This window comes from Lepidothrix coronata, unplaced genomic scaffold (assembly GCF_001604755.1).
Source record: "Lepidothrix coronata isolate B3197 unplaced genomic scaffold, Lepidothrix_coronata-1.0 Scaffold193, whole genome shotgun sequence".
Classification (NCBI taxonomy): domain Eukaryota; kingdom Metazoa; phylum Chordata; class Aves; order Passeriformes; family Pipridae; genus Lepidothrix; species Lepidothrix coronata.
The window spans coordinates 801,072-814,393 of record NW_016690373.1 but is presented as its reverse complement, the minus strand read 5'-3'; the positions used below and the strand labels follow the sequence as shown (position 1 = coordinate 814,393).

Sequence of the window (13,322 nt, the reverse complement as noted above, 5' to 3'; positions counted from 1 at the left end):
ACAGCTGGGACTCATGTGTTCTGTATTAGCTGAGTTACTGCTATTTAACCATCTTGGATTAAGAGAAACTTTAGTTGCTTTTAAGAACCACATCTTTGCATATACTGCCATTGCAATGTAATATTGGTTAATTAAGGGGAAAACGTGTATTCAGACTTACTGCTCAAAATTATGCAGGAGACAGCTTGATATTTTGGGTAATTCTTCTTTACCACTATCACATTTCCAGAATATGTTGGAACATATGTATAATATGTACATGCTTTCCAGAATCATAAAACAGTGTCCACCTCCTCCCTCCTTTCTGAATGCATCGCATCCAATTCACAAAGTGTTTAATTGCATATTTAAATTTAATCATGTAATCATTTAATAGATGTAAGTACAAGGTTAAGTTTAAAATGCAGGTCCTTGCTGTACTGAAGTGGGACCATTAAGTCTGTGAAAAGAAAGATAGAGTTTATGAAAATGCAAACATGTCTGAGTAACACTAAAAGCAGAGTTCAGCAATGCCCAACGGGCCACTTCTACAACAGCAATTCACTTCTGAAATGTTGGTCTCTGCAGGGAAGATCACTATCATTATAATTAGAGCTAGACTACAATGGACTGCTCACAGTAGCTATTCCAAAAAGTTCTTTGAAGGTGAAGATGAGTGGTAGGCATTCTCAGGAAGAGAAAATTGCTTGCTCAAGTAAAAAGGGAAAAAAATCAACCAAATTAAACAAATCTTAAATAACTAGATGGCTAAAATAAATTTAAAATTTAGCCATCCCTATTTAAAATAAAATCACTGTATTTCCAGCTTGGATATTGCTGGTGGGCATTAAAGAAATATATAATTTATATTTTCATAGAATAGGTAATATGTAATTATACTTGAAAATAGATACATATTGTGAGCAAATGAAGAGAGACAAAAATATAGCAGCTTCACCTCCAGTACTCTTGTTCTGTTTTTGCTTTCAAAACTGACAGTTCTTTTTTCTGGAAATTATGAGGGCCTAATTACTAAGAACTGGTTAACCCTCTTAGGTACATTGATACAAATAGGTATATTGGTATGAAAAATATTTGAAGATGTTCTGATCAGTTTTTTTAATTGTCTGTTTTTTTAAATACTTGTCCAGGCTGTCTAAAGATACGATCAGGCAGTTGGCTAAAATTGAAAACCTGATACCAAAAGCACAGTCCTTGATCTTCACACCAAAGCCAGCACACATTGCTGTATTGAAAAGGTTTTTATATAGATTTACTGCTTTTCACAGATATCCCTAGACTTTGCATACCATGTACGAGTTGCTGCAGTCTGCTAAAACTATAAACTTCAAACTACAGCTGCAAGAATCCTAGAAACAGAGAGGAATCTCTGTGGAAGATTGAGATGCTCCTGCCAAGAGCATTCAAGTTATGACAAAAAGATTATGACACTGGTTGCTTTTTCTTTAAAATTAACAATGAAGATCTGGAAAACACATCATAGAACTTAGCTCTGTGAGTAAATAGGAATTATAGAAGTACATGAAGAGAAAGATAGGTAATAATTATGTGAGAGGAGAAGTACCTGTGCCAGCGATAGTCAACCTCACAATTATAAAAGTGTGTCCTGATGTTCAGAGGGAGCCTCCTGTGTTTCAGTTTGTGCCTCATTGCCTCTGGTCTGCTGAAAAGAGTCTAGCACTGTCCTCTTTGCAAATTCCCTTCAAACATTTATACAAGTTGATGAGGTTCCCCTGAGTCTTCTCTTATCCAGCCTGAGCTGTCCCAGCTCTCTCAAACTTTGATCACAGGAGAGAGAGGCTTCAGTTCCTCAGTCATTTGTGGCCCTCCATTGCACTTTCTCCAGTTGCTCCACTCTGTCCAATTTGGCAAGTTAAAAGGATATAAAAAATATCTGCTATAAATTTGTTCTTCACACTTTTGGTGTGAGAGCGGAACATAATAGTACATATCACAGGTGTTTGGAAATATTCAAGTGGATGTAAATGCAGTAACACTTGTTTCTCTCCATGTTGAAATCAGGAATTTATCAGCTAAACATTCTTTTGTATAACAGCCTTGATCTGACTTCTCCACTTTTTTTATATTTCCCCAGGTACCAACAACTATATGATACTATAAGCCACAGAAACTGTTTTTATTTAATATGTTTGGGGGGGGGAGGTGTTTCAATTTCTGGATTCTTTATTTCTTAGAAGTTAATGTTTTCTTTGGAGTTCAGTGATCTAAAGACTACTATTAGATTAGTTAGAATGAAGTTGATTTTCAAAATGCCTAGCTTTTGTCAATCTAAGCATTATAATGAAGCAGTATGGTATTGCAAATGCTTTGGTGCTGATGTTTGATGTGTGTGGAGGAAATACCATAATTATTTCAGAAAATTATTCCTGAGTAATAAAATTCCATTGATTGCACTAAGCAAGCTAGTAAGTTCTCTCCCGTTATTATTAAATTGCAGTCAAGATATCAAACAATTGTATGTGTGTACAATTTGATTAGAGGTTTTAATATACTCTGGCAGACATTTATATCACAATTTAAACTTGCAACTGCATGGACCATTTTTTAGAAAATTATAGTCTTTAGGTTTTAACCAAATATCTTCTGCGGTAAATAGGCACATTTAACTTACTCTTTTAAGTTAGTAAAATGTAGCTTGTGGTTTCTTAAAAATTTGCTTTCAGAATACTCAATGTTTTATTGCTTTTTGTCATATTATTGAATTTATGTGGACTTCAAAGTAGATTGAAATAGATGGGCTATCAAAATTCATGTCATTTAAAAGAATTTAATTTTAAAATACTACTCATAATTTAAGATAGTTTCATCCTTTTAGAATGAATATTTTTCACTTTCCACCTAAAAGTAACAATGTTTGTCAAAGCTAGAAGCATTGCTTAAGTCCTTACTGAAGTCAATGTGTTGAATGTTGACTAGAGGTATTATCTAGTGTTAAAAAAATATCACTGAAGAAAAAAAAGTTAGCAGAGTTGAAATCCTAGGTTTGATCCTATAAATGACCATGGTGTCAACCAAGCAGAATGTTAACTTTGATAGCATTTGAACTTCTGTGGGTGTCTCAGTTCCCAGAAAGTTTCTTTAAGGGAAGTTCATGTATTTGTGACTCCCTCTAGTGGATCACTTTCTGAGCTCTACAGTAGGAAATGTTCTCCATATTAAACTCATGTGACATTAAATATTCAAACATCCTTGTTTTTGTGGTGTGGATCTGATTCCATTCTCATGGACAGTCTGAATGTGTTTATGTTTATCTCCACTCATTATGACATATTTTGCAATATATTTTTAAAGTATTTTTTTTCATAATTTGATTGCTGATAATTGTATTCATTTATATGTGCAACTAATGATGATACATTAGCAGATGGAACATTCTGTTCTTTCTGTGCTATAAACCTCTTCTGTTTCTCAGACTTTCATTTACATGACTATATTCCTGAAATGTTTGCAGTTCACCTTGATTGCTATTTAATTATATTTCAGGTACCACCAGGGTAAATCTTGTGAAGATCCCTTCAACTGCTTCCAGTCCCCGAGACACTGCTCTGGCAGCTGTTATATGCAGTGCACTTGCAACAGTGCTCTTGGCTCTCCTCATTCTTTGCGTTATCTATTGTAAGAGGCAGTTTATGGAGAAGAAACCAAGCTGTGAGTTTCCAGTTATTACTGTTCTTTATAATATTTATATAGTGGTGTTAGTTTGGCAGATCTCTCTGTAGGTAAATAAATGAAATGTCTGCATCATTCAAGCAAGTTTAGCATTGAGATGATCAAGGTAGCAGAAACCTAGGACTCCATCCAAGTTTGCCAGCTCAGTGTGGATGTTCCAGCTTCTACTGATAAAATGCTGTGTAGATACCCAGAAATAGTCTAATTGCATCAATTCTGTGCCACACTCTGCTAGATGCTGCACGGGATCTATGCATCACATGCTATTGTGAAACACAGATTAGGTCATCGAGATAATGGATGTGGCCAGTGTAGATGAGAGATTTGTCACTAACAGTTTGGGTTTTATGGGCATATTCAAGATGAATTAAATGCCTAAGACAGTTAAATTAGTAAACTTTTTTTAAACCCATAACAGCTCATCAATGTAATTTGTTTTTAATACACATTTTTCTGCCACTTACTTTAAGTTAAGAAAAAGTCAAAAGCACTCTAGTTCCCCTTTATAATTTAAAAAAACTTGTATTAAAATATGTTTATAGCATCTAATGAGCCCTGAATGCCAAACAAGGATATTATCTAGGAAGGATTGGTGTTATCACTGCTTACAGCACAAGCAAAAATAAAAAGATCGAGAGAGGTATTTGTAAGAATTGTTCCTAACCTAGAAGATGCTTTAGAGTTTTGTGAAATTCAGACATAATTAATTCAAACTTCAGTTAGTGAAGTGTAGTAACTCGTTTGCCTTGGCCTACAATTATAGTGATTAAAGGAAGTCTGCTGTTAATATAAAGCTCTTTAAGATAACATAAACAAAATCTCAGTAGCTGAAAGCTGAGTGTCGAAAGTTTCAGATGGGAATCACTGAGAATCATTAAGCACTGAAAAACTGTAACACTGAATAAGATATACTCTCAAATCATCAAAATGAGAGCAGATGTCTTCCTAGAAGAGGCTGTAGTTGAACCAGGTGTTCTAGGGTTTGTTGCAAGATCTGTGGCTTGTGTTGTATGAAACCACATGATCACTGTGGATCTTTCCGTTGGAAAATGTATAGACATACGTTATAGCATGACATTTAAGCATTCTATGAAGATAGAAGGCTCTGAGCAGGAAGAAAGATAACACTTACTGATATGGATTTTTATTCTCTTTGTTCAAAGGGTCTCTCAGATCACAAGACATTCACTACAATGGCTCTGAATTATCATGTTTTGATAGACCACGGCTAAATGAATATGACCACAGAACATGTTGCCAGTGCCAAAGAAGCACATCACAGACATGTGGTATGTTAGGTCTACTTAAAGGTGACTTTATCTAATACTTGAGTTGTGACATTTAACTTTAACTACAGAGTCAAACTACCCTTTGTCCTAGGCTAATTTCCCAATAAGCAGATAGGATTTTTAAGTAGCTATTTGGGGTTTTTTTTGTTGTTGTTTTTTCCTGTTTTCATTCCAGTGACTTCACTTAAAAAAACCCTTTAAATACCTACATCATTTCTTTCTGATAAAAATAGCACTGCATCTGGCTTTGAGACTTAAATTAGTATGAAGGATTTACCAGCCAGTATCTAAGAATGTGATATGAATGTTAAAGACATTAACAACCTCAACAATTAAAGTCATTGCCATTTTGTGAAGTCGTATCAAAACAGATGCAATTGTGACATTAAGAAATACATAATTTAACAGAAGAGCACAGGCTTAAATATCATCCTAATAAGTTAACTCAGAATGCTTCCTCTCAAGTGTATTCAGTTGAAAAGCAAATTAATTAAAAAATTAGATATTCATGACTGGCATCTGTATTACTCCTGAAGGAAGGACAGGGCTTTCTTTTATAAGTAATTCAATTTTAAAGGAATAGAGAACCCATTCCTTGCAGTAAGAAATCTTTCCTCAATCCATGTATTATAATGTAACTGGCAAACTAATGCTCAAGTTTGAAAGAGAACAGAAACTAAGTTTATACAGAGCTTTAACAGTTTTAACATTTTCATTCCTTAGGACCAGTTCACTTGATTCCATCCCTGTGCTGTGATGAAACCTGTAGCATGGGTCACAGCTGTGCTTTCCACTCACAGACCACACTTAATGAAAGGTAACTTAGTTTTACAAATGTCTATTAAACATTAAGTATTGTTTTATGCAGTTAAATTAATATTTATACAGATACAATGGCTGTTTGAAGTGGAATGAGGGATTTTGATGAACTGTAGCCATATCACCCCATGTTGTGCAAGAACAGGTTTATAGTATTACTTTGCAAATGCTGACTTGATACATGGGTTTCTGCAAAGAAGTGACTTCTCTCATGAGCACATAGTCTTCTTTTTACTCTCTGGCACCTTAGAGGCTTTGGTGACCCTCTCTTCTGCTATTGATTAGCAAGCTGCTGCATAGACTCATGAATCTGGTGGTATTGACAATTCAGAAGTGTCATGAAGATTTATTTTTTTTTTAATTTAGGAACTCTTTAGACTTTCACATTTGAAATATCTATTATTTCTGAATTTCTAGCAGATTATAATTTTCTCCTGATCCGCTGAATATAAATACAGTAGTAGAGTAGTTATTTCTACAGCAGTACCGTGAGCTAAATACATAAAATTTCTGGTGTCCTTCAGAGTTTCCTTCCTTTCAGAGTTACAGATTTTAACACAGGATGTATTTATTTCTTTTAGCTAGAATAATTTTCCATATAGGGTTAAATTGGTCTTCAGCTGTTTTGTTCTAATGGCCACATGTAACTGAAAATGTAGAGGCAGCTTCTTCATAAGAATTGTTTATGTAAGGTGACCTAGTGACCTAAGTATAAGATACAAAATATCTAAATTTTCCATAACAATTTGTTTAAATACTGACAAGCTTGAGTCATCCTTGTATACCACCAAGGCTGACAAATTGATAGCCTTGTACGCAAAGTTGTGTACTTTTTGAGGAATCTTTTGGTTAAGGCTTTAAAAATAACTGTAATATCCATGTAATTTGGACATCAAAGATCCTGTGGTTCCTTCCAGTAGAAATGGAGTTTATGCCAATTTCCTTTGCCAGAATAATGTATTTCCTTCAATTGTGGGGCAGTGTCCTGACTTTTGGCCTCCTTTCTGAAAATACTTTGTGTGCATATTAAAGCTATTAAAGCATCATGTTTTGGAAATGAGTAAGGCTACTTAAAATCTGTTATAGGCATGTTAATGTGGGATGAGTTTTGTCACACAAATTATTACTGCATATCAGTCTTAATATAGCCTTTACATTTTTATAAATCCGTTGACAGTTTTTGGAAATAAAACATATGTATAACTTTTTGGTTTTGGTAATACTTCTTTTGGCATAGATATAATGAAAAACACCACTGGACTTTCAACAGAGTTTGGCAGATGTCAGTATTATCATGCACTTTAAATACACTTGAGGTAGATAATACTGAGTTTCTACTTGTACTTTCTTCCATTTTCCATAAAATAAAAATAATATTTGCCCTTCTTTAATTTTATGTCCTTTCCACAGGAAAAAGAATAGGAGAAAAACTTTTCACATTTTGAAGCCTAGACAGAACAAACTGAAAAATCTAAAATGAATGCATATTCAAGTTTAAAGCAAACACAAAGTTTCAAGCAGTCTCGTTGTCTGTTCCCGTCTCCCACTTTACTTCTTCTGTTAGATATTTGTCTAGCCTGGGTTTTTTGGGGGGAAAAAAAAAGGAACAAAAAAAAAAAACCAAAACACCAACCCCCCAAAAAAACTCCTAATGTTGAAGATTCTAGATTCTACCCAACCATCTTTCTTGATGTACTTAAACCTGTTATATCTTGTCTTAGTACCCCACCTCCCCATGCATTGAAAAAAAATAAATTCCTTCTTCTTTGCAACAGTGTTTGTATCTGAACACTACTATGATATTTTTTGGTCATATTTCTGCCTGTAAACAACCCAGCTGTAAAACCTGTTTTCTGGAACCCTGGATTCACTGTCTGAAGTGCTCTGGGCATCATGTTTGCCTTTAGTAGTGTTCACCAGAGCTTTTGTCATTTCCAGACAAGGAACAAACTGTATTCCTTTTCAAATGGATGAATGTCTCTAGAGTATTAATACAACCCTGTTAAACCTTCTTGAAATAACGGCAATTACTAATGATAATAATTACAATACTGACAATATTTTCTGGAATGCTTTGTAAACCAGGTGTCTATTCTTTCACAGAGCTGCTGATTCTGTTGGAGAAATGATTCCTGCTTTCCTTGGTTCTCTTTCACACTCTGCCTGTGGAGACATTCCAGATGCTTGGCCTCTTATGCAAAACTCAGCTTGTTGTGACAGTATTTCTATCTGTGAATCATATTCAGAACTGGCTGGAGGATCTGCAAAATCCTGCAGCCCTGAGACTGAAAATGCAGCCACTGTTGAGTTGGATAATAACCAGGAAATAAGTGAAGTACTTATTTCAGCTAAGTCTCTTGATGGAAATGTTGCAAAGTCCTTTGAAATCTCCAAACACAGCACATGCACAGAAGTTTCATCACTTCAGAACTTGGTGACTGCTGAAACCCAGCCAAAGACAAAGTGTAATGGAACAACAAATGACTCTACAGATTGATAAAGAGGTAAAAAACATAACTACAAAGGAGTGAGAATGAGTGCTTCAGGCATGTAGAGCTAGATAAAAATAGAATTGTAAAAAGTTGTAGGGTTATATTTCTTCATAGATTACACCTAGCTATTGCTGATATAAATTAAGCCTCTACAAGAGATCGGGCATTTTAAAATTGTTAACTGAATTTGAAAGGTGTAATTATGCAAACTACTGTTGAAATAATATGAACCAGAATACAGGGGTAAATCAGTAAACCAGTAAGCTTTTATCAGGGGATTTTTTCATTAAATTTCAGGGGAAAAAATGAGTTTAATAGCCATATGACCAAACTGTTATGTGAGTCTAGTCTTCATTTATGATGGAGAGCTGAGGAATTGTCTTTGCTTGTTGTAAACAAAGCATAAAAGACATGCAAGTGTTCATCTAAAAATATTTACAAAGCCTTTCTGTGGAGTTACTACAGCAGGGTTAGAAACAGAAGAGAATTTCAAATGCTTTTTAATGCCATTCATATTTGCATGTCACCAGATGAAATGTAAGTTTGTCCATAAAATACAATTTAGTCAATGAAAGCTCAGAGAAAATGCAGGTCTGAGGTCAAAATGAGAGGAGGTGATAAAACAATTGTCGCTACTGTGTAACAATGGAACCATCACAAAAAGTCACTCTGCTCTGGTTCATCATTATATCTTTCTGAATATTAGCTGTGCTCTGTATCTTTAAAATGGAATTTTCTACTATTGTAAGTAAATTGGAACATCAAGTAACTAATCTGTGAAAGGATCCCAAATTATGGTATGTTGTTACTCCAGGGTTATGCAGGCTGTGGCTGGAAAGCTGAAGCACCTTCCTGTGTATGTACACAGAGACAGGAACACAAACAATTGCCATTAATATTAATAATCCACCAAAGTTAATTAAGAAAATGATGCCATCTGTAATTATGAAAACTTTGGGTCATCTGCAGAAATAAAACTACCTTCCTTTGATCCTCTTCCATTTGGTTTGCCTGCCACTTTCTTATTGTTCCTAAACATGAAGTAGAAAGTAATTAGTATTTAGCAAAAAATATGCATATTCTGAAGACATGTAAGAGCAATAGTTATTTCTTTGTAAATCACGCCTTAATTGTTTAGGTAACATTGTCAAGAGAAGGAAGGAAGTGAACAGACTGCTAAGTCAAGAACTGTTTTGCCATTAACTTCAAAGGACCTTGTATGTCACCCTGAAAATCTACTGCTGTCACTGAAAATATCAACCTTATCTGGGTTGCACATATTTTTCTCAATGTATTATTTACAATATATAGTTTTGTCTGTAACAATGCTTGGCACTGACTGCCCATGTCTTAGATAGCAATTATCATAGTTTTATTTTGGTATATGTCAAATATCATTAGGTGATATATATAGGTCATATTCTGTAGGTATGTGTAGGAAGGGACAGTGTCGTGGCTCCGACTGCAGATCTCGATGCTGCTAGTTCCCAGGTCTCGTGATGTCTCAAGGGACTATATTTCCATACTAACAGGATTTAAAAAATCAAAAGTTTGTGGGTGTTTTCCCACTAAACCACGTATCGACTTCAGAGGTGTGCAATTAATATTATATAAGAGTTTTTCTAGATGAAAGGAACCATGGAATTTCAAAGTATTACTATAAAAATTAGCTTACATTTCGCCATAGTTGTTATAGTATATGAATTGTAAATTTTACTATCAATTCCTATGTGTATGGAGACATCTTTTCTAGCATCCCAAACTCCTGTATTCTTTGATGGTTTTGTACCATCCTGTATTACTACTGAGATTTGTGTATAATTTTGAATAATCAAGGTCTTCAGGAGGGTTAAGTTTTTCTTCATTTTTATTCTTTCATAGACCTTGCTGATTCATTTTGTACAATTTCTCCATATTCAGACACTGTGGTGGATCATTATCTCTGCATTTTGGTGGAGAAATTTAAGTAGCGTTTGAGGGACAGAACCAGGACTTAGGCTTACCTGAGATGTATTTTCAGGCTTAATGGTAGCCAGCTGTACAACTCCAAGAAAATTATTTCATCTCAGTCTGCACCATTTTTTCCCATTTGCCTTCCATCTTTCATGTCTTGAAATATTTTGAGGGAAGGATGGTCTTTTTAGTGCCTGTGGATGCACTACAGTCTTGCATAGGTCCATACTTTATTATTATATTGCAAAAGCAATAATAACATGATAAAATCAGAATATAGCATATTTTTATATAAGTACACGCAAATATAAGCTTTTTAGTAGGTATTTTAATACAGATTTAGTCTTCAGGTTTATGTGAATTTTACAGCAAGCAGTAAGTATACCTCTCTACTTTTTAGTGTTTAGTCAAACATAGAAGTACATACTGTTTTTTTACTAATTTATGTAACCACTCTTCTATCGCTTTCTTTTAGGAACCCAAGCTTTTTCTCTCAGAACTAAAGCTGAATGCTTCCCTTATGCTCCTCTGCTGATTTTCATCAAACATAGTCTGGTCTTCAGTGTTGCATGCTTTCAAAACCAGCTGGAGAAAAATGGCATCACTTCACACCTTCTGAGCAGTTGTATTGGAGGTGTAGCAGCTGTAAAGTGAAACTTCAAAGAGCATCCTAGGAGAACCCTCAAAGTGGATTTATGACCTTTTGCATCTCTTCTTCTTTTCCCTCAGATTCTTAAAACATGTAGTGGAGTGAGCTTAGTAGTGTATGTAAATACAGCAAAAAATATAAATACTTGAGTGTGATTAGGTGGGTCTCTTAAATATGGCTACAGGTGTCAGAAGGCGTGGGACAAGATGTTGCCAGTTATTCTGCTTGCAGATTTTTGCATGCATTAAAATTCTTTTTTCTGCTGGTTCTAATTTTAAATCATTTTCCTGCTATTGAAGGACGTAAAAAATAAACATTTCTATTTATGCAAGGATCATCTATTAATAAACTGAAGCTTTTATTACATATTACATTATAGTCAATAAGCTAGTTTGGGGAGTTAAAGAATTAGCGTGTTACGGTTTGTACGGTTGAAGTCCCCTTCATCCAATTCTTACATTTATGGGAGGTCACATTGTTCTGTTAAATATAGCAGGAGATTATCTTTAAATTAGTTTTAGTTTAATGAAGGTCTGACATATAGATAGGGATGTTGTGTTTAATTGGTAGTCTCAGTATTTGAATACAGCACTTGTTGTTATAGCACGTAATTTTTGGATGTTGAAATAAGTGTAATCAACTGTCACATCAAAATTTCCAACTATAGCAGGTGTGCCATGAAAGTATTAATACAGTGAGACTGTTAATAAGATTTTTTTATTAATGCATTCTTTTTAAAGGTCGAGCTTCATGGTGACCTAATTCGTTCATTTAGGAGTCCTTGTTTCATTCATGGCACTCTGTCCTTCTCACTGTAGTATTGTGTCAATTCAAATTTTCCACACTAAATAAAAAACCTGATTCATAACTTTTTTTTAAAAAATACCTCTGAATTAAATCCTCGAAGTTGTGTGTATAGTTGTGCCTAGTAAATTATCAACTCTCTGCAGTCAATGCTGTAATTCTAAGATTTTTTTAACAGCTATTTGTCATACCACATCCCATAATACCATTTTTTGCAGCCATTTTTATCCTTAAGATAGTTTTTGCTTCTGTGGGTAATCCCAGTAACCTCTACTGATTCATTACACTCAACAGGCTCAAACTTGCCAGTGATGAACTCTAGCAATTATTCCTTTCAAATACCCAGTGTGCCTTGACAAAAGTAAAGCAATCAGCAAAACAGATGCAAATTTGCAATAAATATTACTCATCTTTCCACACATGGTTTGTGTGGCAATGGAAATGTTGAGACAGTATTCATAATCCATTATGGAGAAAGACTTTTGCTTTGAAGCACACAGTAGAAGGTTGGACCTTCCTGCCCAGGAATAGCTAAAGCCAGTACAGGCAGCCATGGCAGGGAGATGCTTCAGCTCTTCGCCCGTGAGATTATTCATGTTTGCAAAAGTCATGAATAACAGTTACCAAGTGCAAACCAAAGTAAGTGAAGAAGTTACATGATTTTTTTGTTGTTGTTTGGTTTGGTTTTTTAAGTAGTGAATACCATCATTTGGTCACCGATGGAATAATGTGCAGTTATACAGTACAATTACTCAGCTAATTAATTTCAAGTATATATTTAAATACAAGTAGTTTTGAATAATTTCTTTGTAGACTTTCATACATTAAAGAAATTACAAAATATTATTTTTCACTACATGTGCATGAAGAGATGTGTGCTTCTTTGTATATACTTTGTAAATAAAAAAAAAAATCCAACATGCATTTCAGTATATGGCAAAATATTTTTGAACAGATGGAGATTTCACCTTTCACTAATAACAGTTCTTTAAAAAGCTATGTTCAAAAGTTTTGCCAGCATCTGCCACAGTATGTTTTCCAACTGGAATTTAAACTTTATATAATTGCTTTTGTCCAGCAACTCTAGAGAAAGATACTCATTTTTTTTAAATGAGTGACAGATAGCGTGAGAGCAAATTGGGAGGAAAAAAATTTAGAGAGCCTTTTTAAATATGTGTGTACATTATGTATATACTTTTTTCCTTAATTTAACCAAATTGGTCTTTTGTATATTGCCTGTGGCAAGCAATGTTGTACATGCCAATAGAAAACATACACTATCACTGCATTTAGACTGCCCACATATCACATCTAGGGACTTACAGTGCTGTTTTAAATACTCCTTTAACAAATGTAAATTAAAATCTTGTATAAATAGTTTTGTAATACTTTTTCTACTTGTGAATAAAATGTTACATGAACCAGTCTTGGTCTGTTGATCTCAAATTAATAATAGCATTTTATGCAAAGCTAGTGATCATTTATTTTATTGTTTTTAGAATTCCATAATGGTGTCATTGTATTAAAGTTATGGTAGAATTTGGTACATCTTTGTCTTGAGGTCCTTGCTGTTTAAGAGTAGGATCATTCTTCAAGCTGGAGGACCGTAAGCACCACAGATTGCTG

General features: G+C 34.4%; 1 protein-coding gene across 3 annotated transcripts in view; it reads left to right on the top strand.

Annotated features, from left to right (window-relative positions):
- The window catches only part of TNFRSF19 (TNF receptor superfamily member 19), a 59,467-nt gene extending 46,351 nt beyond the window's left edge, over positions 1-13,116 (top strand). For all 3 annotated transcript variants that reach the window (XM_017831604.1, XM_017831603.1, XM_017831605.1), the window contains 5 exons: positions 3,505-3,669; positions 4,854-4,979; positions 5,703-5,796; positions 7,902-8,302; positions 10,719-13,116. In XM_017831604.1, coding sequence (XP_017687093.1) covers positions 3,505-3,669; positions 4,854-4,979; positions 5,703-5,796; positions 7,902-8,295 — 779 coding nt within the window. In that variant the 3' untranslated portion in view covers positions 8,296-8,302; positions 10,719-13,116. The remainder of the gene's footprint in view (positions 1-3,504; positions 3,670-4,853; positions 4,980-5,702; positions 5,797-7,901; positions 8,303-10,718) is intronic.
- The last annotated feature ends 206 nt before the right edge of the window (positions 13,117-13,322 follow it).